The following is a 27,659-nucleotide window of genomic DNA, read 5'->3' as shown; positions in this document are numbered from 1 at the left end:
AGAGAGAGAGAGAGAGAGAGAGAGAGAGAGAGAGAGAGAGAGAGAGAGAGAGAGTGGAGGGGGGGTTCCTTCTCTCTCGGTCCCTAAAGGCTCAAAATGTTAAATCGTAATGATATAAAACATAAAAAAAAATTATTTAAAACATAAGCATTTGATCAAATAGGGTCTAATTGAGTATGAATCTGTTTCTATTTTCATGTGTGTGTACATGCATCAGTGGGCGCATTCTTTGTAGCTAGTAATAGTTACAGCTGAACAAAAGATGTTAAGAAAATGTCCTGCATAACGGTTTGGAAAAAAAAACTGTGAAGTTTTCAAGAACTATAAGGGTTATGAGTAAAAACCGAAATACATGTAGTTCAACAGCAATTCCTTAAACACAAAGCAAAACATGAATATAAAATTTGCAGAGGTATGCTGGGTTAGTCTAAACTTGAATGGTATGGCTTACTATTACAGATATGAGAAAAATGTAGTTAGATTGAGTAATTTCCAACCTGTTTCTCTTATGTTTACAACATATGTCACCCCAACCGGATTTTTTCCAACCCAAAAGCCACATTTCCTACAAAGGTTCCAACTTAATTGCTAGATACACAGGGAAGGGAATTATATCAAGTGGTTTGCCCCAATAACAATAAAAATGCAAAAAACACATGCACACTATGATGCACACCAAAAAGTGATTTGTCCCAAATAAAAAAAATGCATAAAACACAAGATGAATAATCAATGCAACGTAGGGTTTGCGCGACTAACATGTAATCTATCTATATTAGTACCAAATTCAATTACATGACAGGTCGAATAATGGTAATTCTAGAATCGTTTTCATACGGAGCATGAGAGGCAAGTTATTACAGTAATAATCAGTGTATTTACCAGATAATGTAGCAAATCTTACGAAATTTTCAGTCTTAATTAGATGTAAATAGAACCTGTAAATTCAATGTAACTTCTTGAGACTTTGTGCTGACACAAACAGTGCATTGGACGGTTTTTAATCAGTTTATTTCAGATTTTATGATTCCACGTCTTATACAATTGGGTCATCACTGATTTTACCATTCAAAAATGTTCTATTTTTTTCTTCTCCCGTTTACGCATATTATCAAAATTCTCCCATTCGTCCTTCCTTTTCGGTGTTCATTTAAGACTGGCTGTGTACTGTACATGCAGTGAAAACAAATGAACCTTAAAACTTTATAATTAAACATAAGCCTACGACTAAACTGTGGCTATTTTATATTCACTATCATTGGATTTAGCATTCAGTGCATAAACTACACTGCATGCCAAAACCATCACTGCTACTGTGAAAAAAAATATACTTCTGGATGTGTACTACAGTTTCTATATAAGAAAAAAAAAATAGTCATAAGTGAGCCTTCTTTACTTACTCTGTTGTTTAATTCAAAGCCTTCTTTACTCATTCTGATGTTTAATTCAAAGAACAAACCCGAAACATTCAAATTTTCATAGCACACATGACCCTCCTTACATATTTAAGCTCTGGGAAGGTTGGGTTTTGATGCCTTCCTGCATCTCATTCCATAATTCACAGGAACCTTGTCATGGTTAGGTTTAGGGGTCCACAGAGGTCTTTGGTACAGTAAAAAAGATATGGCTAAGCTACAGAAGGTTAACTTATGATGTACCAATATAATTAACCTTGCCACATTTTCATGTAGTTTTTGTTTTTTAATGCTACTGGTTACTGTAACCATATTTTTCCCACTGCTTATCTTGTGACTTACACATTTTTGTGAATTCCTGTTAGTGAAAGTCTTCACTCATTTTATGGTGTTCTCCCCACACCCAAAGCCAAAAATCCTACTGGGATACCCATTGGCTGATACATAGAAAGAAGAAATATAAACATCAGTAGTTTGCTTGAATTAATAATAATGGTAAAAAATTAATCAAGCCCAACATGGAGTCAGAAAACATACAAAGTATGTGTACCGTATTGTATCTAGTGAGAAATTAATATATATAATGTATTTCGTTGTTTTATGGTCTTTATTTTTTCTACTGTTTCCCTTTACTGATTAAACTACTTAAAACATTCACCTGCCTTCAATGAAGCTAAAAAAAGAAATAATCAGTCAATATAATCATCTTCACACACATATACACACCCAAATATAAATAAGTAAATATAACATATATAATATATATAGCCTAGATATATATATATAAATATATATATATATATATATATATATTATATATATATATATATATATATATATATATATATATATATATATATATATATATATATATATATATATATCATCTCAACAGATGCACTGGGGCCTGGCCTTTCTGATAAGTAACAAGGGCCCTACATTATACCCTGAACTTGAATATTTCGTAGGTATCTTACAGCTAACAACAATTCTACACAGTTCCAAACATAAAGTATCCTGTATTTTACAGTTAACATTCAAGAGATATATCTAAAAATGTATCACATCTAAAATGGCAGCACAGAAAAAGTAATCATAATAAGGTGTAATTTACGACATCACTTCACCAGTGCATATTTGCAGTGTTGAATCAGTGTTTTAGAATACTGTATACTTTTTAGTGTAACATATAAGTTCAATGGCAGCATAATGGCACTTCAACTGGGTTCTTTCCAGTTTTGATACACCGTCATTCTTTGGATACTCGGTGTTAAAAGTTGACCACCTACATTTGTGACAGCACCTTAAACTGGGTTTTTTCATTTTTTTTTTTTTTATTGCACCAATCATTCTATAACTGACTATGTGTAGTTTTACTGATTTTTTTATGTTTTTATGGGAAGGGTCCTGAAGAACCCAACCCCATCTACAGTAAGCCTGGTATCTAAGTTAGGCTAGGTTATTTAAGTCATAGTACTACAATCATGTCTTTATACTCCCACCCCCAAAAACCACACTGCAGTGGGTTAACCACGCACTTCCAACAAAACTATATCAAATTCGCCTAAATATCAGAAAAATCTATCAGGTTTGGCTTGCACAGTGCTATAGCAGATATTTACCCCTCTATTTTTCATAGCCTAAGAGCATAAGGTTTCTCCTAGACCACAAGCCCTTGACAGCACAAACTAGCTAGCTCCATCTGAAACGAACAATATGAAAGATACAAGAAAAAATATACCACAATTTGGCCTAACATTCTGAATGCTACTTGAAATCACATTCCTGAATTAGGTTACTGCTGAACATAGGGTACTAGGCCTAAAAACTACCAACTGCTGTGCAACCTTACGTCTGATTTTTCGTATTGTTTTAACGATGCTAGGCCAATACCAAAGTACCAAAATTTGGTCCCTGTCTTAAAATAAACAACTATTCCACAAAAAAAAGACTTACATATCAAGCTGGAGGCCCCAGACTTGGTCTCCTAAACACCTCAACTCAGCGTCTTACCAATCAGGAGCCATTAGCTATCAAGGAGAACTGTGCAGTTTGTTACTGTGCCAAGATTTACAGCATCCTCACCATTGAACCTTAACTTACCTTGGTTGTAAACTTGACGCTTGATAAAGAATGGAGCATTTCCAGGTACCAAACACTTTCTCACAAGCAACTGGACTAACTTTAGGCGCCACGTTTTACGTCATCAAAGCCACAAGGACACAACTCGAAACGTAACATTCTTGCAACTGAAACTCTGAAAGCACTGAATTCTGAAACACTTTATGAAATAAAAAAGCACGTTAAAAGAAGCAGATCCTATTTCTTTTTTAATATTCCTTATGTTAATTAGTTTGAGAAATTTCGTTCTTAATATGAAAACTAGAATCAATTGAAACAAGTAAATGGCAAAACTACAAGAAAATTCCTTGTTTTATGCAGGTTTTAAAAAGTACTTTGTTCGAATTATTATGAAATATATATTCCATTAAGTTTAGATATAAACAGGACTACCAACCGAGTTATCAGAGCATCACCTGTATAAAGAGCTTTGTGTTAAAATGTTGTTTTACGCAAATAAAAAAAGTTGGTAAAGCTTGGCATATCTAATGTCATCAGATCACCATCTGTTTATAAGTCTTTCTGTTAAAAGATTTGTTGGAATAACTTCCACGTTGTTTATTCTTGTTCTAGATAACGTCACATGATTGTCTTATAATATATAGATTCCCTACAAAATATTAGATCAATAAAGGGATCCAGAATGATTTGTTCATTAACGTGCAAAGCGAGTAAAACTCTCATTATTGATTCCATTTCAATGTTCTTACTCATTTCATAAATTTCAAGCAAACTGACTATGTAGCGACAAACGACGAAATTCGATTTTTCTTTTTTCAACTCATAATGTTCACCCTTAATCTGAATATAATCATATGGGTTAATGTTAAATGAAGCTGACAACATTAGACTATATAGCCTAAGCTCATTGAGGAATCCAACATTATTTGTTTAACTCTAAATGCAAAGCAAGTAAAATTTTCTTTATTGATCGCATTTTAGAGTTATACATTTCATAAATTTCAGCCAAACTGACCATATACAGTAGTAGCAAACGACGAAATTTCAGTCTTTGATTTTAACTCATAGTGCTCATCCTTACTCTGATTATACAGTAATCATTTGGGTTTCATAAAGCTGACTGTCTGAAGTCTAACAACATTGTGGTTGTAACACTGAATTGCGAAATGAAATGGAATCAGTGGAGTAAACCTTCCCTTCATGCTGTCGTAAATCATTAAGAAAAATATTATTTTTTGTATTATCATCATCACCCCGTCTACTTTTCTTTGGTTTTGGCTTCTGGGCGGTCTTGAACAAAAATACGAGAGCGAAAATTCAATACCACAAAATTTCCTTACTAACACACACACACACACATATATATAGCCTATATATATATAGTGATAGATGAATAGATAGATAGGTGTGCATTAATATTTTATCAAATAAGTTGGGAATATTTTGCATCGTTACATAAAACCAGCATTGTCAGTATATAGCCATGCTACTTCATCGAGCCGATTTCTTTGGATGTTCCTTAACAAAGAAATAAGGAAATTATTACTGTACTATCTTTTTACCTTTTGCTATCTCTCACAATGTCCCAGCCATGAAAGCTGTGAAAAATGTTATGATTCTTTATAATTCTTTACCATTTTCAGAACAAATGAAACAATGCAACTTTACAGTTTAGAAGCAGGACCGGATTACTCATTATACTACACAATAGGCAGAGTGCCCAGGGTCAACGAGAAGTTTTTTGAACTATTTTCTTCCCGGAATATTTATTACTCATTCATTTAATGCATTTTCATCATATCTTTATATAGTTTTATTTAAGCACTGTTTATGTCAAAATGGTAGTAAAAAGCACAAGAGCTCTCTTTTTCATACAATATTTACGTAAGAGCTTGTTGGCGCGTGTAGCGCATTGAAACTTGATACTACACGGCCTTCCCTACCTGCCCAATCTCATACCTACCTACCCTGCGTCCACCCAGGGCTGACAAACAGGTTTACAGAAGGAGGGTTGTTGTCTTCCCTACCTACCTGACCCCCACCAGCAGCGGACAAACTGATTTGCAGGGGTTGGGTGGCTGTGTCATATCTCCCCTACTGTCACCCGGCGGAGGGCAAAACAAGATCCACTGGGATATTATTTTTATAGAAGATTATCATTAGGTGTTGTGGAGAATATGTTTGTTTTACTAAAAGCAGCTGCACAGCATGATTGACACAATTTGTGTTAGATGTTTATCAGATGAAAACTCCGACTTTTGTTGATTAAAATTTTTGTCATCATCATCTTTGCTTGGAAGAAGTTCAGTATTAGCTGAAGGTCAAAAAAAGAACATAGCAGCTGTTGACCTTGATATATTCAGTTCAAAAGGTTTCCATTCTTTCACCTTGTTTTCATTGTCATATCACTGATTTAGGTTTTAAAGGTGTGGTACGCTTAATGACTTTTCATTTGTATTCAGTCTATCCAAATATAGACTTGCGTGATACCATTTGCCTGCCTTGTCAATATCATGGCCCAGACAAAGAAGGGGATGACAGATGGTCTTTTTCATATATATATATATATATATATATATATATATATATATATATATATATATATATATATGTGTGTGTGTGTGTGTGTGTGTGTGTGTGTGTAATTATATATGATTTTTTTTTTATCACCGTGATTTATATACAGTACATTCATGAAATATCCAATTCACGCTACTTCAGGAATATCCCCGATATCGTCCAAGGGGGATTTTCTTTTTTTTTTTTAAGTGATAAATGGATCGATACTGGCCGGGGGTACCCGTCCATTTATCACTTAAAAAAAATTCCCCTTCGGTGATAATTCCCCTTCGGAGATATTCCCGAAGTAGCGTGAATTAGATATCAAACGACATTTTAAGTTTCATGAATGTGTGTATATGTGTGTATATATATATATATATATATATATATATATATATATATATATATGATTATTATCACTTTTGTACGTGATTCATTTTTCAGGTGAATAGGTCTGACCGGTTTCGACTTTATTTCCAAGCCATCGTCAATGGCTTGGAAATAAATATATATACCCCGCTTCTTATTTTTCATAATATATATATATATATATATATATATATATATATATATATATATATATATATATAAATAAAGATAAATTCCATCAATGGAGTCCGACACTAGTCCTTTATAGGTAAAGAGTGTTAAATCAGCACTCCAATGTTTCCATTTTTCGTGGATTTTATCTTTATTTATGAGTCTGCTAAGTAAAGGACCATTGTTTAAGCACTCCACCGTGGATTTTATCTTTATTTATAGAGTCTGCTTAAAGGACTAGTGTCGAAAGGCCTGCAGCACTCCAGTGTTTCCGTTTCCTTCGTGGATTTTATCTTTATTTATAGAGTCTGCTAAGTAAAGGACTAGTGTGAGTGATTTTATCTTTATTTATATATTCATCACGTTCCATATTTTAATTGATTCAGTTATACATATATATATATATAATATATATATATATATATATATATATATATATATATATATATATATATATATATATATATATATATATACAGTATATATACACACAGTATATATACATATATATACAGTATATAATATGTATATATATTTCAATGGTCCCCACATGGAGAGGTTAAACCGTGTTTCTACCAAGTGTCATTGTTTAAGACCCTTACTTTATAGCTGAACCTACTTATGAGTGAATCATAAATGAGTCTATACACACGCCTTATAATTGCTTGGACCTAATATTTACAAACACCCCTAAGGTAATAGGCAACATATTTGATCTTCCTAAAAAAGCTTCTGATCATCATGTAAATTCTTTAGTAATGGAAAGTGATTACGCTGCCCCTAATGTGTCATACTCTTCTTAGACAGAAAATCTCAAGCAGGTAGGAATAGCCTTTTCAGTGACTTCTCAGTTGAACTGGTTCTACTTGTATAAGGAGGTTGAGAATGTTCTGTTTTTTTAATTCAAGTTTATTCAACATACTGTAATAGGCAGATTCCTTCTCGCTTGTTAAATATTGTATTACAGACAAAACATGGTTCAACAGCAATTGTTGGCATGGTTATTTGGAGAGAGAAGAGGTTTATCATCTTAAAAAAAAAAGGAACAGATCTGACCAGGGATGGCTGTTTATGCTTCAGCTCAAAATTAAAACAGTGCTTCCATGACAATTCAGGAAAGTAATATGGGTTACTCTCAAATCTGCATTTTTGGTAGACTCCACATTTCCTCTTCTGCTTAAACTAGAACACTGTAGTTGGTGTAGACTAAACAATGAGAAGATTACAGTCAAATTTCCTAGGTTAAGAAATTACAGATTCCCAGCAACTTCTCAGAAAGGTTAGAGACAGTGTTAATCAGGACAATGTTCCAAGAGTAGGTGGCTGAGGATGTTGAGGCTCTTGGGTACTAGACCATGTCCAAAAGCAGCATCGAATACTGTTCAATACATACAGAATATACTCTAGTTTACAGTCCTTCACAGATTGCTTGTGTTGGGCTGTGCATATTTTGGGTACTGTGACAGAAGGTCTGGAGTAAGAAAATTTGTTTGTTGAAGTTCAGTGTATGTGGATGCATTTCAAGTACAATGCATATTTATTGGGTTTTTTCATGATACAGTGTAATATTGTTACTTAAGGGGATTTTACAGGTTTTCTTGGTGTATTGAGTATTCGTACAGGGTCAGCTAAGTAATTCACAACATTAGGCTCAAATTTGGGTAGCTTACTACAGGATAGGCATAAGATAATGCCTTTATCCACGTCACCCCTTTCTACCACTCCTTTGGATCTATTAGTATGGATAAGTGAAAGATAACTGAAGCTTTCAACACATGAAATGACAGTAAAATGCATACATTACAATACTTTGTGCATGCAACAAAGGTAATGAGACAAAGAAGTCAAAATTATGGATCTTAAAGCTAACAATGAAGTACCAGAGAGCAACAATGTAACCCTCACTGACGAAAGTGTGAGGCTCAAAAATAAACCAGTAAAATTCTTGATAAAAAACCAGAACTTACTTAGTGGGACTCTCACACAAAGACAAAGCTGAAGCAAGCAAGACCCTCACTTGGGTGTCAATCCTTATCACATTTAAATCTAGTTTATAGTCTCAATAACCCATACTAAGCTTAGTCAATACATTTCACCACCACCAGGGCCTGAAAGTTTCAAACTGTAGTAAAACAATGGTTAGTATGATATTGAAACACATTTCCAGCTTCTACTGCAAAACTTTATCTGAATTAATTTCTACATGTTATCTTTGGCATTCTTTATTAAAAGTAGTCAGCAATGACTATTATTAGTCTGAAAAATTTTACTTACCAAATTACAGCACTGTACATGCATGTACAGTCGACCCCCACCTATTCGCAGTTCTGGATTTGTGGCTTCACCTATTCGCAGATTTTTCTGTGTAACGTATATCCATATTATTAGCGGAAAATTCGCCTATTCACATTATTTTTCATAGAGAAATATTCACTAATTACTGTGTTCTTATAGGGGTGTCCAGTATTCGTGGATTTTAGCTATTCACAGGGGGTTGAGGTCCCTATCCAATGTGAATCACATTGAGAGAGAGAGAGAGAGAGAGAGAGAGAGAGAGAGAGAGAGAGAGAGAGAGAGAGAGAGAGAGAGAGAGAGAGAGAGAGAATTACTATTATTACTAGTACAGGTATTATACATTTCTAGACTACCATAGGGTCACCCCAAGGATTTGCTCTTTAATGCAAGTGAAAAATAGTAAGACTAAGTTAAGAAGTTGTCCAGCTAAATCAGAAAAGCTGAAAGGAAAGGATGAAAGGTAAAAGGCTTTAAGTACTGCAGCTAGAGACAAGGAGATACTGAAAAGAACCTACAATATTGCCTACAGCAAGCAATACAAGGAACGCAGTAGGCAATAACCATTCAAAGAGAGAGAGGAGGATTGAAAATGTTGAGATCTGTCTTATGTGCCTAATGATAAATGAGTATACAATGATGATGAAAAGTCATTTGATCACATGAATAACTTTGTTTATAAATATTAATGAAATGAAAATGAATTTCAAAACTTACCAGCACATTAAAAATGAAGTATGAGAAAACTGTTGATAACAGCAAAATTTTTTGCTATTCAATACAGTGCAAACATGGAGAACTTTTCTTTGCTGCAAATCCACCAGTTAAAGGAAAGGAACTGGCTGAGAGTTACAAAAATGAAAGGAATACTTAAGTACAATATTATAAATACATAGGAACTTTTGAGTTAAAATTTTTAGCCTTTGAGAATTCAGACCCCACTGAAAAAAAAAACACTTCTATGGAAATATATGTATGATCACAACTGCAATTCTCAGAAACAGAAGAGGAATCCTATCTCTGCATTCAGTCTAAAGAGCTTGAATATTTAGGTAGGAAAAATTTTTGCAGTTGTACGATTCTGACTTCCTTCCATACACATGTCTAACTGAATCATTAACATTAGTTGATTTTGTTTCTTAAAGTCTGTTGAATGTACATTGAACTTTCAAAAATGGCTGTACATATGGCAAACATATATATGGAATTTGGAGGGGAAGGGACAGTAATTTTTTTAATTCCTCAGTGAAGGCCACCCCTGCAGTATGTAAATAAAATGCAAGATTTAACTGATGAGTTATCAATAAGTAAATGCCTATAGTAAAAAAAATTAATATAACATAGTACATCCTCAACAAATTATCCATCAAAAGCAAATCTCATAAAGTTTTGTTCATATGAAATGTCAGTATATCTAAGGCCCTGCTATCCATATCAAACAAAAAACCTTTAATGCCACTGGAAACACCAAGTAGGGTAATTTGCAGAGCAAAAACTTAGCGTATTTTAAAATTTTATTTTATTTCATTCTCTCATGAACAAAGATCTCTTTACTCATCTGCTTTATATTTTTATTATTATTACATAAAAAAATACATTTGCACATTTTAGATCTTAACTACACACTGTATTTTCATGTGAACAATTATACAGCTATGCCTTATGTTTAGGGCATTTATGTAGAGATACACCAAAAGTAACAAATTTAGCATTAATTTTTAAACCAACAAATTACAACATTGCATTCAAGCTTTGACATGCAAATCCAACAAAAAAAGACATCTGAAATATCTTCCAACCAATAGCTCCTTACTGTGAGTAAAAACCAAAGTACATTTACTGTGAATAGTCCACTTACTGTAAGTAAAAACCAAGGTACTACATTTACTGTGAAGTCTCAATTATCTCAATCTTTTCATATACAACAGAATCTTACGATAAAGAGTCTGTTACTGTATTTTTTCATGAAAGGGTGGTACATAGCAGTATAAAATTTGTAGGGTCATGTGGTACTATGGACAGTACTTCCTATATTCATTTTATCACGTGTGTGTCTCGAGCATCTTGTGCAATCACCATTTCCTTGTGCGTACAGTATATCAAGAGTACATTATGATGATTAATCGGTCAAGTTATTTCTCTACTGCAACTGTATTCTTTGTGACAGATGTGTATATGCATAATTTTTTTGCCCTTTGGGTATGTCACATATAATTACAGTATTTGTCACTTTGTGCCAATGATTTTACAGTAAGTTGCCAACAAAATACAATCCAAACTGCCATTAAGCAAAGCTAAGCATAAAAACTTCATCTAAATCTTCGCATTCATGGACACTCCAGATTATGACCAAGTTTGTTACAATGACATACTACTGTACCGTACTCTGTAAATTATAAATAACATCAGTAATAAATAACTGTGGAACAAATTCACTTGATGGTAAAAGGAGGCTAGACATGATGACTTAAACTAGAGATTCTTCCTGATCACACCACAGCTTGTGTTTGGGATCATTAACAAATCGTTTGATAGTATTACAGGTGAGACACGTAACAACTAAGTGTTTCTGACGATTTGAACGGTGACGTACTCTAGCATTCACTCCATAAATAAGGGCTGTTCCACAACCCTTACACAGCATGCGTTTCAGTGATGGAGTAAGCCTTATTAGGCAACGTCGTCCAACTGCAGTTGCCAAAGACCCAGTCTGAGAAGCTAAGGTTTGGTCAAAATTCACAGAACCCAATTCCTTATCAAATTCACCCATGTTAACTAAGGCACGTGACGTCTGGACTAGATAGTTAATTCGCTCATAATTTTCACCAACATGACCCCCTTTCTTTTTTTTAGGTAACTGCTCTTGTTTCCCTTTTTCTTGAATTTTATTCCCAAAGTCTTTGCCTGTGACAGTTTCTTTATTTTTATTGCTTAACTGGTCCTTACAATTAAGCTGGTTACATGAAAAACTTTCTTGTTTATTTTCTTGTATATTATTGTCATCATGTTTTGCAAGAGATTCACCATTTTCTATCACAAAATGCTTTTTCGTCTCTAAGTGTTGAGAATGTGATGATGGTTTGTCATCTAATGATGTTTCACAATTTGAGGAAGGAGAATTTGTCTTTGGTAAAATTTTTTCACCTATTATACATGTCACATTCACTGGATCCAACATATCACACTCCAACTTTTGTCTTTTTGTTGCTTGTATTATTTCTGGTTGTATTTCATAATGTACTTGACCTTCTTGTTTAACAGATTTAGAAGATTCTACTTTTGGTGGTATATGCACTTCTCGTCCTTTTTGAAGAAAATCTGATGATGTCTCCATCTTTAAAGTTTCACATGCTACTTGGCCCTCTTTTTGAAGAGTGTCACATGACGCCTCCATCTTTGATAGTTGTTTTATTCCTTTGTTCTCTTTAAGAATTGTTTCTGATGCTGTCTCCATCCTTGGTGGTTCATGCATTATTTGGCCTTCTTTTTTAGGACTGTCTGATGATTCCTCTACCTTTGCTAGTGCACATACAACTCCGATTTCTTGCTGATGAGTCCCTGATGATACATCCCTTTGTAGTGGGTTACCTAAAACTTGGCCTTCTTTTTGAGAAATTTCTGATGATGCCTCCATCTCCGATGGTTCAAGGATTACTTGACCCTTTGGAGGCATTTCTGGTGATCCATCCATCTGAAATGTGACATAAGATACCTCACCCTTTTCTTGAAGTATGATGTTGCCTGTAAGCGACCATATCCTAAACAAACTTTTCTTCTTTCAAGACATTTCGATGCTCAAGCTCCTCATAAAGTTATTCTTATCTAACTTGACCGAGATTTGGTAGTTCACTATATGTTATCAGTGTTTACTGATAGGGTTCATGATAAAAGTTGTCCGTTTTTAACTAGGAATAATTCCTACACTGCACACTTGCCTGAAAAATAATAAAACACAATCATTATTGTTATCAATTTAATCACTTTCATTATTGGTACAGTATTGTAACCTAGTACACAAATGGCTACAAATCATTTACATTTAAACTGGCAAAAGAAATAGTACACCTTATAATTTTTATAAAGGAAATGTTGTCTTTAATTTGCAAATAAAAATAAAAGTAATAAAAGTACTAAAGCTTTCCATTTGCATAGCATACAGATTCAGCAAACTATCTGCACTCTGTGTCTACTAATACTGTATACAGTAAATGAACTTAAAATCTTATATTTTTTCCAATTAGTGTACCTGTAGGATATGTTTGTGTCTAAAAAAATAATTTAGAAACCACTAACTGTTCCCTTTAGATTTTAGACTTCCTTCAACTTGAGGCACTGTCTAACAGACAGATCACCTACAAAAGAAGTGAAAGTTCATCAATTTAACACTGACACCTCAAACACTACTTTAAATTGTAATTTGAAAAAGTTTTGGGACTGATTTAAAAGTTAACATTAATTTTCATATCAGCAGAAATTTTATCAAATTAAATGTTTGTAGCTTAAAACCAATGTTTTACATAGGTAGTTACAAATTATCACTACTACCAAGATCTTTAAACGTCCTGAATAACTGAAAATCAAAATAACTTTGTCAGTCATGATTGCATCTACCAATTAATTCCCTTGCCCACAAGGGGTGAACAAGAATACTAGCAACTATCCACATTCTTTTCTGTTGCTGCATATCCAGTGAGCTATCATTCACTACTATGGCAGAGTAGTGGGTAAGCTACTAGCATATAAAAACCCATTCTCTATATTGCAGAACTTCAGAGCAAAATATGGACCAGTACCAAGAAAGAACCATTATAACACCCACAGTGCTAAAAGAAGTCCTGACTTGTAGAAATCTACTCAACAGAAAGAAATTTTTTAAATCTTTACAAACTACGATAGAATGAATGAGGGACCTCCATAAGTAGAAATCTATAAACGTTGGTGCTGTACAGTGTTTCCTATAGTCTAATTGGCAAATATGACTGGAGTTGAATTTCAAACACTACTGTCCTAAAAATGTATGTCCTTTTTTATACAGTACTTTGATCTGATGTCATAACATGAAAATCTCATCACCGTACTTTAAATTCAAAAGCTCACTGGTGTTATATCCTTTTAGTTCTTCAGTACCATTTACTGAATGAATGTTATCTCCATACTTTGTCTGCTCCTTGAACAAGAGCTATGGTTACTGATGTGTATTACCAGTCCCCTCTCTAATCTTGGGTGACCTGTGACACACAACACTGTGCAGAACATCTGAGTTTTATGGTGGATGCAGAGTTCATATTTATACACAATCTAGCCAATGGCTATTTTGGTCACTGAATTGTGCATTAGCAAAGATCAGACCGTTTTTATGCCTACGGGTTACCATCTTGGTGGGCCAGACATAAAATCAACACAGCCAGCATATGCCAAATTATCAGTAAATAAAATCAAGAAAGCTGTGTCATTTACAGACCTCCCCTACTTGTGCAAATACTGAGTATGAATGGGGTATTTTTTAGTGCATTTGTGCTCTACTAATCTAATGATGTTGTATATTACATCATAACTGTATTTCACACTCTTACCAAATCAAGACATCAGTGTCACAAAGTCAAAAGTTAGCAAATATTTCCAGGCACTTCCCACTTTTCACTTGGGTAGTTTCTCTTTTCACTTACGAAAAAACAAGCACGCTTCATAAATAGAATAAAGTAGCGAATGATTTCCTGAAGATCAATTGTTCAGGTTTTCAGTGGCCATGTGTCTATATGCAAGGTGGTCACTCAGTAATGATTCCAAAAATTTAATGTATTAGCAATAATTTTCCTACAGCCTCACCTATAAGCCTGGGAAAACCATCCTCCTACCATCACTGATGAATCTAGCACTGCCTTTCATATCTCAAACTGGGAGCAAGTACCAGTAAGTTTCAAAAAAGTTGAGGTGAGGCAGACTAAGACATGCAAGTCAATGTTAAGTAGGCCTGGGAGTCTCAGGGAGATCAACAGGATAATATACAAACATATGCCTGTTGTTCCATGAAATAAAGAAACTCCAAAAACTAAATTTATTGTAGGTTACTAGGCATACTGGCTCATTCTTAGTATACCTTGCTTTTATTTACTGTATATAACTATTCATATTCATATCAATGGCATATATTTAATGAGTTTCCCACAGAGCTTGAGACTTTAATGCAAAGACTTTGGAAATCTCCAATAACACAAGTATGGATTGGTTGATTTCTGATAATTATTCATACTTTTTTGATATTAGGACACAGAAATGACATTTTTACAATAAAAGAAAGTTTTATATATACTTACCAAGCAATTACATAGCTACTAGCTTTCTACACAGCAGTCTAACAAAATTCAAATTTTCACGCTGGCACTATCACTGCTTGTGCAGGTGACAGGGTCCTGCCCACTTTTGGGACTGATAGGTAAAAATTTGTTTGATGCCCAATGTCCATTGAGGGGAGGATGGCGGGCTCCAATTATGTAACTGCTTGGTAAGTCTATATAAAACTTTCATTTTATCATAAAAATGTCAATCTTATATAGGTGACTTACCAAGCAATTACACAGCTGATTCCACATTGAGAGGAGGCGGGAAATCATGGACATGTTCTAATCCAAAACATTAATAAAGATAATGACTTTGAACTAGGAAGGTTGCTAGCATTGGGTAAATGCTTGTTGTACCTTACCTGGTAAGAGAACTGCTTCAGGTGGGTACTGCCTCTGGTCGGTGCTCATCTTAACCTGTAAAGGACGTGGCAGTAAGGCCAAAAATCGCCTCTACTTCAGTGGGGACTTTGCAGCCATGGAACTTCACTGATGGCTGACAAAGATTAAAAAGTGCCCTTGCCCTGGGCAACAACCAGAATAAAAAACAACACTGTCACTTACACTAAAATAAAAACCCACCCCCAACCATTAAAAAACTGGAGGGTAATCTGGGTACAATGTACCCCCCCAGCTTCCCTTGAACTAAACACCTAACATCAAGGTGAGAGGAAAGCAGAGGGGCAGAAAGTCCCCTATGCTTCCTTTCCCAACACCATGCCAGCCACGGATAAAGGACCCACAGTACAACAGTTATCAAAAACAGTTTCCAAGTCTTTAAGATCATGCAAAACATAAACCGATCTACACTTCCAAAATGATGATTGTAGAATGTTCTTGATAGACATGTTATGTCAAAAAGCCAAAGACGTTGCAACAGCCCGAACCTCATGAGCTTTGACCTTAAGGGAAGGTAAAACATCTTCTTGAACTTGAGAATGCGCTTCTGTAATCAAACTTCTAAGGAAGAAAAAAGAGCATTCTTTGACAGAGGATGTGAAGGGTTCTTCAATGAGCACCAAAGCTTGTTGGAGGGTCCTCTGGTCATTTCTGTTCTCTGAAGATAGTACTTCAAGGCTCTCATAGGACAAAGAAGTCTCTCTTCTTCCTCTGGGCCGAGGATGTCCGTTAAGCTCTTAATAATGAATGAGCGAGGCCATGGCTTGGAACCGTCCTCATTCTTGGCGAGGATACCAAGAGAGAGAGAGCATACTGCATTTCCATTTGAAAAGCCTACTCTCTTGTTGAAGGCATGCTGGTCGAGGTCCCATTGCTAGGTAACCAATTGGTTCTTAGGTACATAAAATAAGTCTAATCCTTCAGGCCAGCCCTAGGAGAGCTGTTAATCAGCTCAGTGGTCTGGTTAAACTAAGATATACTTAACTTTTTCGCTAACGTGTTTGGCGGTCGCCAACACCAAGAGAAAGAAAATCTTCATAGTGAGATTCATAAAAGAGGTCAAGCTGAGAGGTTCAAAAGTTGAGCTGGTGAGCCACTTCAGAACAACTGTCCAAATTCCAGGAGACAAATCTAGGCTTTTCTAATGTGGAGGTTTTGAAGGATCTGATGAGGTCGCTGATGCCTTGGTTGGACGACAGATCCAGGCCCCTATGCTTCAACACTGAAGAAAGCATAGACCTATACCCCTTGATAGCAGAAGGAGACAACTTCCTGTCAGTCCTCAGGAAAAGTAAAAAATCAGCTAACTGACTTTAGAGATTTCAGAAGACAAGATGTTATTATGGTGGCACCATCCTCTGAAAACTGACCACTTGGATTGGTAGAGCCTGCTAGAAGATCTTCTCACCTAGCATTAGCTTCTGCAGCTTTCCTCGAAAAGTCTTTCGCTCTGATGAGGTCAGGGCCAGAGCAGACAATCCTTGATGGAACCTGAGGAAGTGGGGCTGTTTGAGCAGTGACTGTCTTTGTGGCAGAGCCTTGGGGGGTCACTAACTGTCACAGCAGATCAGGAAACCATTCCTTCCTGGGCCAGAACAGAGCGATCAGGTCACTGAGACATTCTGATGAGAGGAGAACTTTTTGATCACCTCCCTGATCAGCCCAAAAGGTGAAAAAGTATGGACATCCATGCCTGTCCAGTCCAACAGCAAGGCATCTGTCGCCCATGAGAAAGGGTCTGGGACTGGGGAGCAAAAGAGAGGCAGACAATGATTTCTTGATGTTGCAAATGGGTCCACAGCTGGTTTGCCCCAAAGTTTCCAGAAATCGTCGCATACGAGGGAGTCCAGGGTCCACTATGTTGGCAAAACCTGATTGCAATGACTCATTCATCTGCGAGGATGTTCATTCTTCCCTGAACGAAGCAAGTGATAATCTTCACCTGGTAATGCTCTGCCCAGAGAAGGATGTCTTTCGCCGTCTTGTTGAGAGTGAAGGAGTGGGTACCCCCTTGTCTGTGGACATAAGACAGCACCATGGTGTTGTCCCCCTAAACCACTACTACTTTGCCGGAAACTAGAGGAGAGAAGGCCTGGAGACCTAGGTAAATGGACTTTAGTTCCTTCACATTGATGTGGAAAGCTCTTTGATCTACTGACCACATTCCTGAGAACTTCCAACTTCCTAGAAGGCTCTCCTAACCTAGATCTGAAGCATTGGAATAAAATTCTAGGTCAGGAGTGCAAAGGTAAAAGAGATTTCCCTTCTCAAAGTCTTTCTACGGACAACCACCATCGAAGGTCTGCCTTGATCCCTGAGGAGATGGGGAAAATGAAGGAGTCCAATTGGGTTTTCCTGCTCCAGCACACTTTCAGATCAAATTGAAGAGGCCTCATGTGAAGCCTGCCCAACTTCACGAACGGTTCTTCTGAGACCAAGGTCCCCAGTAGACTCATCCACTGAACTGCTGAGCAAGTCCTGAGGTCTAGGAACTCCCAGACAGTCTGGAGACAGTGGTCAATCTGTTTGGGGAATAGAAAAACCTGAAAAGTCTGAGTCTACAATCATCCCTAAATAGGGAATCTTCTGGGTCGGAACTAATAGCGACTTCTGCAAGTTGACCAAAATGCCCAACTCCTGCATCAGGCGAAGAGTCTTGTTTAAGTCCTCTGCACACTTCTCCTCTGAAGAAGAGCGAAGCAGCCAATCGTTGAGATAAAGACAAATGTTGATGTCGAGAAGGTGACGCCATTTCCCAGGAGCAGCGATGATGCGAGTGAACACTTGTGGGGCTGTGGACAGGCCAAAGCACAAGGCTCAAAACTGGAGAGCTTTGCCCTGAAACAAAAAATGCAGGAACTTTCTTGAATCTGGATGTATTGGGACATGGAAATAGGTGTCCTGCATGTCCAGAGTGACCATCCAGTCGTCCTGATGGAGAGAGGACATGACAGAGTGGTTGGTCTCCACAAGAAATTTGGTTTTCAGCAAGAAACAATTCAGGGCGCTGACATCCAGAACTGGTCTCCAGCCTCCCGATGACTTGGGGACCACGAAGAGATGGTTGTAGAATCCCTCTGAGTTGAGATCCAAAACCTCCTCTGCTGCCCTTTTGTAAAGACAGGACTCAACTTCTCGAGAAAGGGCAGCAAACTTCTCGGAGTGAGCTGAGTACACAGTAAAAAAGGGAGGCTTCTCTTGGAAAGGGATGTAAAATCCTTCCCTCAACACTTGGACTACCCAAGCTTCTGCCCCTCTGTGGCTCCATTCCTCCCAAAAGAGGTGCAGCCTGGTTCTGATGGGGGCATGAAGGACTGTATTCTCATTTCTTAGTGGCTGGTTTAAATGATGACTTCTTGATCAATCTAGACGGGAGGCACAGATTGGACCGAGGTCTAGGATGAGGTCTAGACCTTCCTCCTCGAAAGGGCTGAGGCTGTAGAGGAGAGAAGGACTTGGTTGCTGTAGCGGGAGCTTCCTTAGGTTGCTTGGAATATTGAGCCAGATCAGCTGTAGATTTCTTCTGAAGATCAAACAGATCTCCTTAACAGTGTTTTGGGGGAAGAGATGGGATCTGTCTAATACAGAGAACAAGAGGGCTGATTTCTGTGTTGAGGTGACTCCTTTAGTGGCAAAGGAGCACCACAGCTCTTGCTTCTTCAAGATCCCGATTGAAAACAAGGCAGCGAGCTTGGATGAACCATCCCTGACTGCTTTGTCTGCACAAGACAATACCCCCAACCAGTCAGAAGAGAAATCTTCAGCCAGGACCAGGCAATCCTTGATTTTTCTTGCTAAAGCCCCCACTGTCCAATCAAAGAAGCTAAAAATTTCTAATACCTTGAACAGGTTCTTGACGGGAAATCTTGGCTGTGGAGAACACAGAAAAACATGTAGCATCAACCAAACTGGAGAAGTCCCCCTCGGAGGAGGCAGAAGACCCCCAAGGAGGGAGCTTCCCCAGTGGCATAGAAGCGATGCTTCTTTGTAAGAGGTTTGAAAGGAGGGACGGCAAAGGTGGCTTTACCTTGGGCCCTATTCATAGCCAGCCACTCATCTACTTCTTGAAGAACTTTCTTCAAGGAGGAGGAAAGCACTAGCTTGGGAGGCAAGCAACTTCAGCAGTCCGTTTCCTCAAAGGAAGGTCGAGGCTGGGGAATCAGGAGTGGCAGGCTTGAAGAAGTCTGGAAAATTAGCTGGAAAAAATCTCAGCAACGACGAATATGCAGATGAAGGAGCAGTATCTTATTCAGGTTCCTCCCTGTCAGAAGAGACAGGTGATAAGGTGGTGTCCTTGCTCTTGGAAATGACAGTCTTCTTCTTTAAAAACCTCATGAGTTCTTCAAGTTGACACTTAATCGGGGCTAAAGCAGAATCTTTCTGAGCTGATGAAGAAGGAAGAGGCGCCAAGCATCCCACGGTTGGTGCCGAGCACTCAAATGTTGACACTGAACACTCCACAGTTGGAGCTGAGCTCCCAGAAGTTGGCTCTGAGCGCCCAGAAGTTGGTACCAAGCAGTCAGGTGTGGAAGATTGAAGCGGCGAAGTGGGTGCCAACCAGGTAGAAGGAGAGGGGCTCTCCAAGCTGAGAGAGCGCTTAGCAGACGGTGGAAGGTGCTTACTCAAAGAATCATGTCACTTTGAGACCACAATAGGGCGCTCGTGACTTGAGAGAAGTTCCGGACAATCCCATTAAGCCTGATGACAAGCAGAAGCGGTAGCAGGGGCCCTGTCACCTAAACAAGCGATGGTAGCACCACAGCGAAAATTTGAATTTTGTTAGACTGCCGTGTAGAAAGCTAGTAGCTATGTAATTGCTTGGTAAGTCACTTATATAAAATTCAGTAATTGCTCTTCATGTCCAAACAAACTGCTCTTCCCATCTATACTGTTCAGTGTAACTCATGACACCACAGTAGTCACTGTGAATGAACTGTGTTGTATAATTTTTTCTGAAAATTCTTTTTTCACTGTTTATTCTTTCATGTGTTTTCAGCCCCAGTGCCATAAGTGCACATGTTTGGTGGTGGTGGGGTCATGACACTTTTAATATTCCAGTTTTCATATGATTATTCTCTGGTCATGAGCTTGAACAGCTATTCCTCTTCCTTCACTGTCAAAGCTAAGAAACATAACCAATCCAATATCATAAAGTGAGTTAACCCATTCATTCAACATTTTTTTACAACAAATTTCATATTAAAATATGTGAAATATAATTTCTTTTTATAACTTTTAAAATTATTCCACTAAATTTTATACTCAATTCTATGATAAATGCTTGTTTAACCATTATATCCCACCATAGCTAATGAAACCATACCTCTTGTGCAAGGTTAAGTGAGGTAGAACCCATGTTGTAAGTTTGGTGAGGTTACGTTAGGAAGGTTATGTTACTGTATATCCATGTTTTTCTGTCTTTTTTGTTCCTTTCCACTATACAAAATTCCCAGTTTACTACAAAGGGAGTCCCATTTATCATTAGACAGGCCTATAAGGGGAGTTGTAGTGGGTTAGGAAAACAAAGCACTTCTGGCACAAACGAATATCCTATTCATTATAATCACAAACTAGCGGAAAAACCATGTGCCTATTTCACCAGTTTTTAAATCAAATTTTCTGAAAGTAATGGTGGTGGCTGTTGGTGTTTATATTTTGCTCCCACACCTTGTGCTTGGTTGGAAATTACAGCGACTTGTTTGTGATTATGGCTACCAGTAACTTAATATGATTATAAATTCCATCCTATGATGAGTACTATTCATGCCATACATGCAGCTGGAAGGGCTGTGCTTGAGTAAGATATAAGTTTTGTAGCACATGGGCATACACAATAATTTAAAAGTCAACATTAATTTTCATATCAGCAGAAATTTTATAAAATTAAATGTTTGTAGCTTAAAACCAATGTTTTACATAGGTAGTTATAAATTATCACTACTAAGATCTTGTATACATTAAAGAAGAAGAAAGACATACATGTGGCTTTGGGAAGAATTCAAGTTACTGATGGCAGATTTAGAGAAGAAAATAGTTATGTGCTTTGAAACAGAGGGGGAAGATGTCATTGCTTGGGATACTAGACTACATATTGAAATGTAATCCAGTTGTGAGACATTTAACAATTCCTAAGAATCATGATAAGATAAAACTAAATTGGGGGAAATATTATGTAAGAGATAAATATTTTGGTACTGCCTGTTTCTTTGTCAAGGGTATGGCCACACAAACCAAAAATTCTGATACTGGTGAAGAGAAAGATGATGATCTATCCTCTCATGTAATAAATTACAAGAGATTTCATAAGCCTTATGTGAATCCTGTAAATTATTAGAGGAGACTGAGTAGATCAGAATTAGAACTGACTATGGATACTGATTCCAAGTGATTACAAATGAAATGTGATTTTATGAAGATTAAATAAATGTTAATAAGTTATTATAAACAAATATGGGATTGAATAGACTACTTGACTGAAGAAAAATTGTGATCTTGGGAGTTGGAGAGACATTCTGAGCCTCAATGTCAAAAGTACTAAAATTACTGGTTTAATTCTGAAAAATTGGTATTATTTTATAAGTTGCCAATACATGAAATGAAATTGTAACCTGCATTTTGGGAAAGAGCACTTCATTCTCGTTATATTGAACCCCATAAACACTGTTTGCAAATGATAAATAAAAAATGGTAGAACTATATAGTAGTTCCACAGCTGCGACTGCCTTCTAACTTAACTTTTTCTACAGTTTTTTAGTTGCTAATTATGAATTTACCTTTAATTTTTGGCGCTCGAGTGTAATTAACCTGTAATCAACCCCTGAAGTCCATCCAACAAGGGGTTTCCATACACAATCTTCACAAGACAGAGCACGGGTATGTCTGTTTCAAACGGTTCATATCCCGTCCGGCAAGTGCAATAACTTGTTGATGTATGGGTACCCAACCCCACTGGGCCAGTACTCAACATGGCGAAGGGACATTCCATTTGGCCGACAACAAACAAATGCACCGCCAGTATCAGAACCCCTAAAAGTGTAGAAAAAACCAGTTGAAAAGGTAAAAACAGGTGCGGAGCTAATATATAGAATTACCAAAAAAATTGATCAAATTACGACTTATAGCCTTAGGTAAGACAACACTGAGGTCACCACACTCCATAGCTAATACTGCAAAATTGTAACCAGTAAACACCCCTAGGTTTAGGTTGGTATCTTTATGTTCTTTGACTTTTGTATATTAACCCAAAACGGTTTTCATGCAAAAATGGATGGCTGGAGTCTTACTGGCAACTTATAAAATTTTACTGAAAAATCTGCTCCCAGACTGTTTCAGTAGTGATGTTCAGTTAAAAACAAGATTATATATACGCTAAGCCTAGGCTAATTGTACATTACACTTACATGAATTGTTTATGAAGTGGGGCTCAGAGTGTCTTTTTGAGTACCGTGGTTCAAAAAAAGCTAGAAAATTGAAAATACTTACCGCGTTGCCTGCCTTAGCAGAGGAGCACCAGAATAGGCGGATCCGGGAATATATACTAACTCCCTCTTTCACGACAGACAAATACCTTCAAATATTAATCATATCGGTTATGAATGAATATGGGTTTGTTGATAATACTACGAATAGCTACAAACAATTATTTCACATTAACTGCCGGTATAGGCCTACCAGCGGCAGTCGTGGTGACATTTTTCAGTTTTTGGACGGGGGAGGGGGATCTAAACAGTAGTAATTGCAGGAGTGGAAGTTGTAACGGCTCCTGCTTCATTCTCAATTGCATGTAGTAGGTGTTTGTTAGAGATATGATTTCGCATGCTTTTGATAAATCATTTCCTATTTTAATATCTTTCTTGATCTTTGGAAAGCAAAATATTAGCAGCTACTTGGTCTCTTTTTCGAGTCATCATACCAAGATTCTTTGTATAAGTTCTTTTTGAACTTCTTGTAAATGTCTGAGGTTGGCCTCTGAACTATTTTTTATCATGCTTTTATTTTACAGCTTATTGGAATTTTGTTACGTTGATTTCCCCTGAGTTGCCCAGATCAATTAAATTTATATCTAACCTTTTATATATATATTTAATTTGTAAAATCCAAAAGCATTCTTTTGTTTTCATACTAGTCACGGTTAATCTCATAATTATTATGATCACATCATTACCTCCATCACCACTCATGTATTTCCCGTGCCTTCTTTTCCACAGATCTCTACTCAACATTTCTAGCTTCCTGTTTCACGGTTTTCATCCAAGTGGGTCAGAGTGGGTCATCCAACGCTTTCGAGGCCCAAAAGAAGTGTAGCATTCTTAAGACCTAGGCTGATACTATCAATTATATCGTACATCAATATAGTTTAAAATCATGGCATGACAATAAAGATATGCCTAAAAGATTTTGTTGATTTGAAAAGAGAGCTCTAAGAAGTGCTAGGCGCCTGAGGGACAGGGGTCTGTGCCTGGGTGGGTATGTGCACAACAAGTCTGAAAGTTCCATTATCATGTCGTGGCAACCTATAGCAATAAAAAAGGCACACTGTTGACAGCTAGTTTGTCTAGCCAAATTGAAACCTTTAAAGTCGTTTGCTGTGGCTGTGGATTACGAAATCGGTTTGGAGATATGTAGAACAAGTGTTAAGAACAAGTTTCCTTGCCAATAGAACTATTAGTTATTTATCTTAACTACAAAGATATTCATGGTGATACTTTCCTGTAATATAATAATTATATTCATTGATATATGTTATGTAATCATTTGTAAAAGTATCAACATATGGTGAAAAAATAAAGTATTTTCCCTTCACGGCTTTAAAGGAAATAGATTGTTTACTAGTTTTAATTAGGCATAAAAATACGTCTTATGAAAAAATTATTTTATTTGCGAAGATAAGTGACGTAATAAACAACTTCTTAAAGCTTAAGCCTTAACCAAAAATCGAACACCATGGCAAAACTTAAAGTTGTTTGATTTTATTCGTCTGACTTCGGCTTACTAGTAAATGATACCAGGTGGCTGACTTTTATTTTTAAATTCCTAGTTAGGAGATATATTTTATAAATGAGATAAATTTATGTATAAATCAATGCTTCATAGATTGTATTATGATATGATTAAACTTATGAGTATTAGCCGCTAAATAACAAGCTTCGAACACTTTAGCCTGCGGCAAATCCTACCTGCTGCAAGAGATGATCCGCCCCCAAGTGTCACCTGACCGTAAGTTTCAAGTTTCTTTTCTGTTCAACTCTGATTAACAACTGTCAGTACAAGTGATTTAACTATATAACAGCTCGATGGGTTAGTTCTATAAGTCGTCAATCAATCGAAAATCTCTTCCTGCCAAACAACTGGTCTGTGTTGAAATAACTTGAGAGTAATTGACCACTTTTCAACCAGCAATTGCTTGTTGCCTTAGGCTAACTGCAGCATTGTATAAATTAGATTAGGTTCAAGCAGATTAGAATAAACGAGAGAGCTAACAATCACTTATCAATCTAGACCTGTCAGTCTGTTAGATAGGCATTTCATGATAAAAGGCCCATATCCCAGACCTATTAGGCTAATGAGACCCCAGAAACTCGCAGGTAATACTATGAAACTAATTTTTTTCCAAATGCATGACCCATGTAATTTTCCGACTGCTCATCTCGTGTCATTGTATTTGCATTTCTAACAAGGGTATTACCCTATCATAAGTGCATACCTTTAGTTTATTGTTAGGTCATCTCCCCATACTGTTTATATAAATTTGGCTATGGGGGAAACTTGGAAAGGGGGACACCCAGGTGGAAACCATGGTTTTTAGGGGGGACCAGAACCGAGTTAATTGCAGTGCATTCATAAGCCACAAGATAAGCAGTTGGAAAAGTAGCCAGTTTATGTCTTTAATTATTACTGTATAGGGTAGATTCGAGGATATTGGGCCCTTACCTGCCCAAAGGTTCTTCAACACCATGACGAACATCAACAAATGTAGTCAAGTATGCTTAAAATACAAAGAAACCATTGGGAAAATACATATGCTGGATGTGTCATAATAAAGGCAACACCACTGATGTTACCTTGTAGCCTATCCAGACCTAACATGCTGCTACACAGGCCCAAACATCTTGGCTTAATGAGACAGTTCTTACACAGACTCGTAATAATTATTGTTTACAATCACATTGTTCATTCAAGAAATTAGTTTTTGGAGTGTTTATAATAAACTTAATATTCATTTTGTCAAATTCTGGGTTAACTAAATAAACTTAATACAGGCAGTCCCCGGTTAACGGTGGGTTTGGTTAACAGCAATCTGGTTTCATGGCGCTTGTCTAGCGACGAAAATCGGCAATTACAGCGCCGAAAATCGCCAATTTCTGCTTATCGGCGCCGATAATTGGGTATTGGCGCTGATACACACCCAACAGAGGCGCCGATAACTGATAATCGTCGCTTTTTGGCGCCGATAACCCCCAAAAATCACTGAAAAAGTGCCGAAAATTGCCGATTTTCGGTTATCATCACACCTTCAGAAACGGAACCTTGTCGATAACCGGGGGACTGCCTATTCATTTTGTCAAATTCTGGGTTAACTAAATAATAAACTTAATATTCATTTTGTCAAATTCTGGGTTAACTCACTACATTCCTCCTACAATATATTAGTGAATAATATCGCCCTCCTCCCAGTAGGGCTAGTGTGAAGTAAAGATATCGTACCATATAAGGAAGGCCTCATGCTCATGCATCCTTTGACTGTAAGATTTTTTCTAGCTTGCTTATAAAAATTTAGCATATGATAGAAAATGCACTTAGGTTAAAAAATGTGTTTTTACATATGTAGAGAAATTTTTTATTGTCATATCTGCTGTAACAGAATGTGTTTGCTTTAAATAAAGACAGTAAACTCTGTCATTACGATTGATAGTGTAATTATTTTGCAAATAAACAAGAAAATTTAGCATAAGGCTATTAAGCACATTTAAATCCTTTTCAGTTAATCCAAAAACAGATTACGTAGAGGTTTTTGACATCTATGGTATTTATGCATAACTAGTACTGTACTGTAATTGAAATGGTATATAGTACATTGTTTCAAAAATGTATTTATCTTTATAAAGAAGAGAATTTTATGGATGTATCTTTGAGGTATTTAAACAATGATGAAAAACATTGTTTTTCCTTGGTGGTGTCTAACAAAACTTTGCAATCATTGAAGACTTGAATGTGATTAAAGAATTATTTCACAAGGCATCATACAGTGGTCCAGTCTGTGCATGCTGAATTTCATATATCTTTAGTTCCATTATGTCATTGGTTTGGGATTTGCTTAAATATCTACAAACAGAAAAACTTTAATGTTCATTACCTTATGTAGCCTTTATTTCACAGAAAAATTGTCTGCAGTTGTTGCAGCTTATAAGCTTATAAAAATTACACCTCTACAAGGGATTTTAATTTTAACTGACTGTAGAAGTGCCTTATAAAATGTAAGAAAAATTACTGTCCAAAAATATTCCTTTGTCCATTAGATCAGATACTCTTAAAAGTTTTATGAAGCTAGATAAATGTTGAACTATGTTCATTATTTTGTCCAGCAGATCAGATACTTTTATGAAGCTAGCATAAATGTTCAACTATGTTGAATCCTTGATCATACAAGTATTAAAAGAAATATGACTCGGATAACACAGCCAATTCTTTGACAGGTAAAACTAGATCAATTCTAACAGTTACCATAAAGATTGTGCCATCACTGAAGCTTATTACATTGAATTAATGGGAGGGTTTGTTGAATGCTGAAACAGATAATATATTAGCATACTCATATTAGAAGTATAGTATAACAGTCGTCAAGACAAAAATAAAAATGTAGAAGTGGTGTTCACCCTTCATAGAATTGAACACAAGCATATAACACTTGGTTACCTAGAGGCCACCCATCACAACCAAGCTTTTGTTTATAGACATTGCAAGACTGTATTGTGTGATTGCCCAACTTTTAATTGATGGATGAATGACGAGTATTGATCGCAGATCCTTAAAA

General features: G+C 36.5%; 2 protein-coding genes and 1 pseudogene across 11 annotated transcripts in view; 1 reads left to right on the top strand and 2 right to left on the bottom strand.

Annotated features, from left to right (window-relative positions):
- Positions 1-3,649, bottom strand: part of LOC136835434 (mediator of RNA polymerase II transcription subunit 15-like) — a 553,735-nt pseudogene extending 550,086 nt beyond the window's left edge.
- Positions 3,650-10,392: 6,743 nt separating this feature from the next.
- Rpp21 (ribonuclease P protein subunit Rpp21) overlaps positions 10,393-27,659 on the bottom strand; it is a 115,077-nt gene continuing 97,810 nt past the window's right edge. Inside the window, exons 1-4 of one of the 6 annotated variants that reach the window (XM_067098926.1) lie at positions 23,300-23,362; positions 23,111-23,195; positions 22,402-22,654; positions 10,393-12,826 (exon numbers count right to left, since the gene is read on the bottom strand). In XM_067098926.1, coding sequence (XP_066955027.1) covers positions 11,359-12,582 — 1,224 coding nt within the window. In that variant the 5' untranslated portion in view covers positions 12,583-12,826; positions 22,402-22,654; positions 23,111-23,195; positions 23,300-23,362 and the 3' untranslated portion in view covers positions 10,393-11,358. Of the gene's footprint in view, positions 12,827-22,401; positions 22,655-23,110; positions 23,364-23,792; positions 23,980-24,804; positions 24,890-27,659 lie in introns of those variants that run through there. The other 5 variants (XR_010852145.1, XM_067098940.1, XM_067098948.1 and 2 more) reach the window with 5 other exon arrangements.
- pink (WD40 repeat domain-containing protein pink) overlaps positions 24,776-27,659 on the top strand; it is a 57,486-nt gene continuing 54,602 nt past the window's right edge. Inside the window, exon 1 of one of the 5 annotated variants that reach the window (XM_067098866.1) lies at positions 24,776-24,844. The gene's annotated coding sequence lies outside the window, so the exon portion shown is untranslated. The other 4 variants (XM_067098874.1, XM_067098881.1, XM_067098894.1 and 1 more) reach the window with 4 other exon arrangements.

This window comes from Macrobrachium rosenbergii, chromosome 4 (assembly GCF_040412425.1).
Source record: "Macrobrachium rosenbergii isolate ZJJX-2024 chromosome 4, ASM4041242v1, whole genome shotgun sequence".
Taxonomy (NCBI): domain Eukaryota; kingdom Metazoa; phylum Arthropoda; class Malacostraca; order Decapoda; family Palaemonidae; genus Macrobrachium; species Macrobrachium rosenbergii.
Note: the sequence above shows the minus strand (reverse complement) of the source record. Positions and strands in the feature narration are given on the sequence as shown.